The 1,236-nt window shown below is 49.4% G+C and overlaps 1 protein-coding gene across 1 annotated transcript; it reads left to right on the forward strand.

Moving 5' to 3' along the window:
• Positions 1 to 445: 445 nt before the first annotated feature.
• AURANDRAFT_67858 (hypothetical protein) lies at positions 446 to 1,146 on the forward strand (the record flags this gene model as incomplete). Its single annotated transcript, XM_009043403.1, has 2 exons — positions 446 to 1,075; positions 1,132 to 1,146. 2 exons carry the CDS (start codon positions 446 to 448, stop codon positions 1,144 to 1,146), a joined length of 645 nt encoding a protein of 214 aa, XP_009041651.1.
• Positions 1,147 to 1,236: the final 90 nt, after the last annotated feature.

The raw sequence follows: 1,236 nt of genomic DNA on the forward strand, positions 1-1,236 counted from the left end.
GTGCAAGCAATGGGAATTTTGGCTGAATCTCCATGTGTTCACACCATTCGAATCTTCACTCTTGGCTGGAGAGCTTGCCATCACCGAGATCGATGGCAATCGCATGAAGAAGCTGCGCAGTGGAGGGCCCTCCATATTGCCACGGGTATTTGTCCAAGCTGGGATGCAGAAGGGCAGGCTGCTTCGGAGCGGCGCATTACTTGTCCATGAGAAACTGGTTACCAATCATGGAGAAAACTACAGCCAACATGTTCCTGACGAAGAAGTCATGACTTGGCTGGATGCAACTATTGTTGTTGCTACAACTTCTCCCGGTTCCAACGCGCCAGAGAAACATCAAGACAGAACAAAAAACAACAGATGTGCACTGGATTTGTTTTGTTCCCGGCTCGACGTGGATGACATACCTGCATTAATTGTAGTTCTGTTATTGGACATGCCAATCATGGTTCTTGGTCTGCACTCATTGGACACGGCAAGATTCGTTGTTTCCCTAGGAAATACAATATTTTCACTTCTCACAATGCCGCTCTTGCAAAGAAGATGGCGCATGCATGGTCCTGTCGACATTGGGATGGGCTATGGTTTCATCGTAACCGCCGGCACCGACTCATTTGGTAAAGGTCACGAACAAGATAAATATACCATCATCAATGGAGCAGAAATGCTGCCTGCTTCAAGTCTTCCTGTTCCACCTGTGAAGGCGTCGCGGACGCTCGTAAACGAGCTTCGCGCCGTCCAAGTAACCGCCATTTCCCTGCGAGATGGGGTGGAAGATAAAACCAAGTGGCGTGCGCCTACTCAGATTGCGGCTGACGAATCCAACTCATCTGACTCTGACTCGTCAGTTGACTGTAACCAGGGTGGCGAATCATCCCCACTCTCTTTGAATTACTCGACCTTATCGATTGCTGTACGCAATTTCATCGATGCTGTAGTTCAGATGCCTCTCCGCTTGTTCACTATTTCCAATGGCACCCATACTTCCGGAAGTAACGCCATCTTTCATGTCGGATGGTTCCTCGAGCGTCAAAAGCAAGACATTGGCTTCTACACGTCACTCTTCAGTACCAAGGTGTTTCAAACTGCCCTTGGAAACTGGCCTTGGGCCAAACACCCCGCATGTACTAGACACGGGAATTTTGACTGCCCCACTGCACATGCTCTTGCTGCTCATCCTGCTAGTACCCACCTTCCTTCCCTAGTGCATCCTAATCCAGCCTGAGTTCCAAGTCT

Source organism: Aureococcus anophagefferens, assembly GCF_000186865.1.
Source record: "Aureococcus anophagefferens unplaced genomic scaffold AURANscaffold_53, whole genome shotgun sequence".
In the NCBI taxonomy this organism is placed as follows: domain Eukaryota; class Pelagophyceae; order Pelagomonadales; family Pelagomonadaceae; genus Aureococcus; species Aureococcus anophagefferens.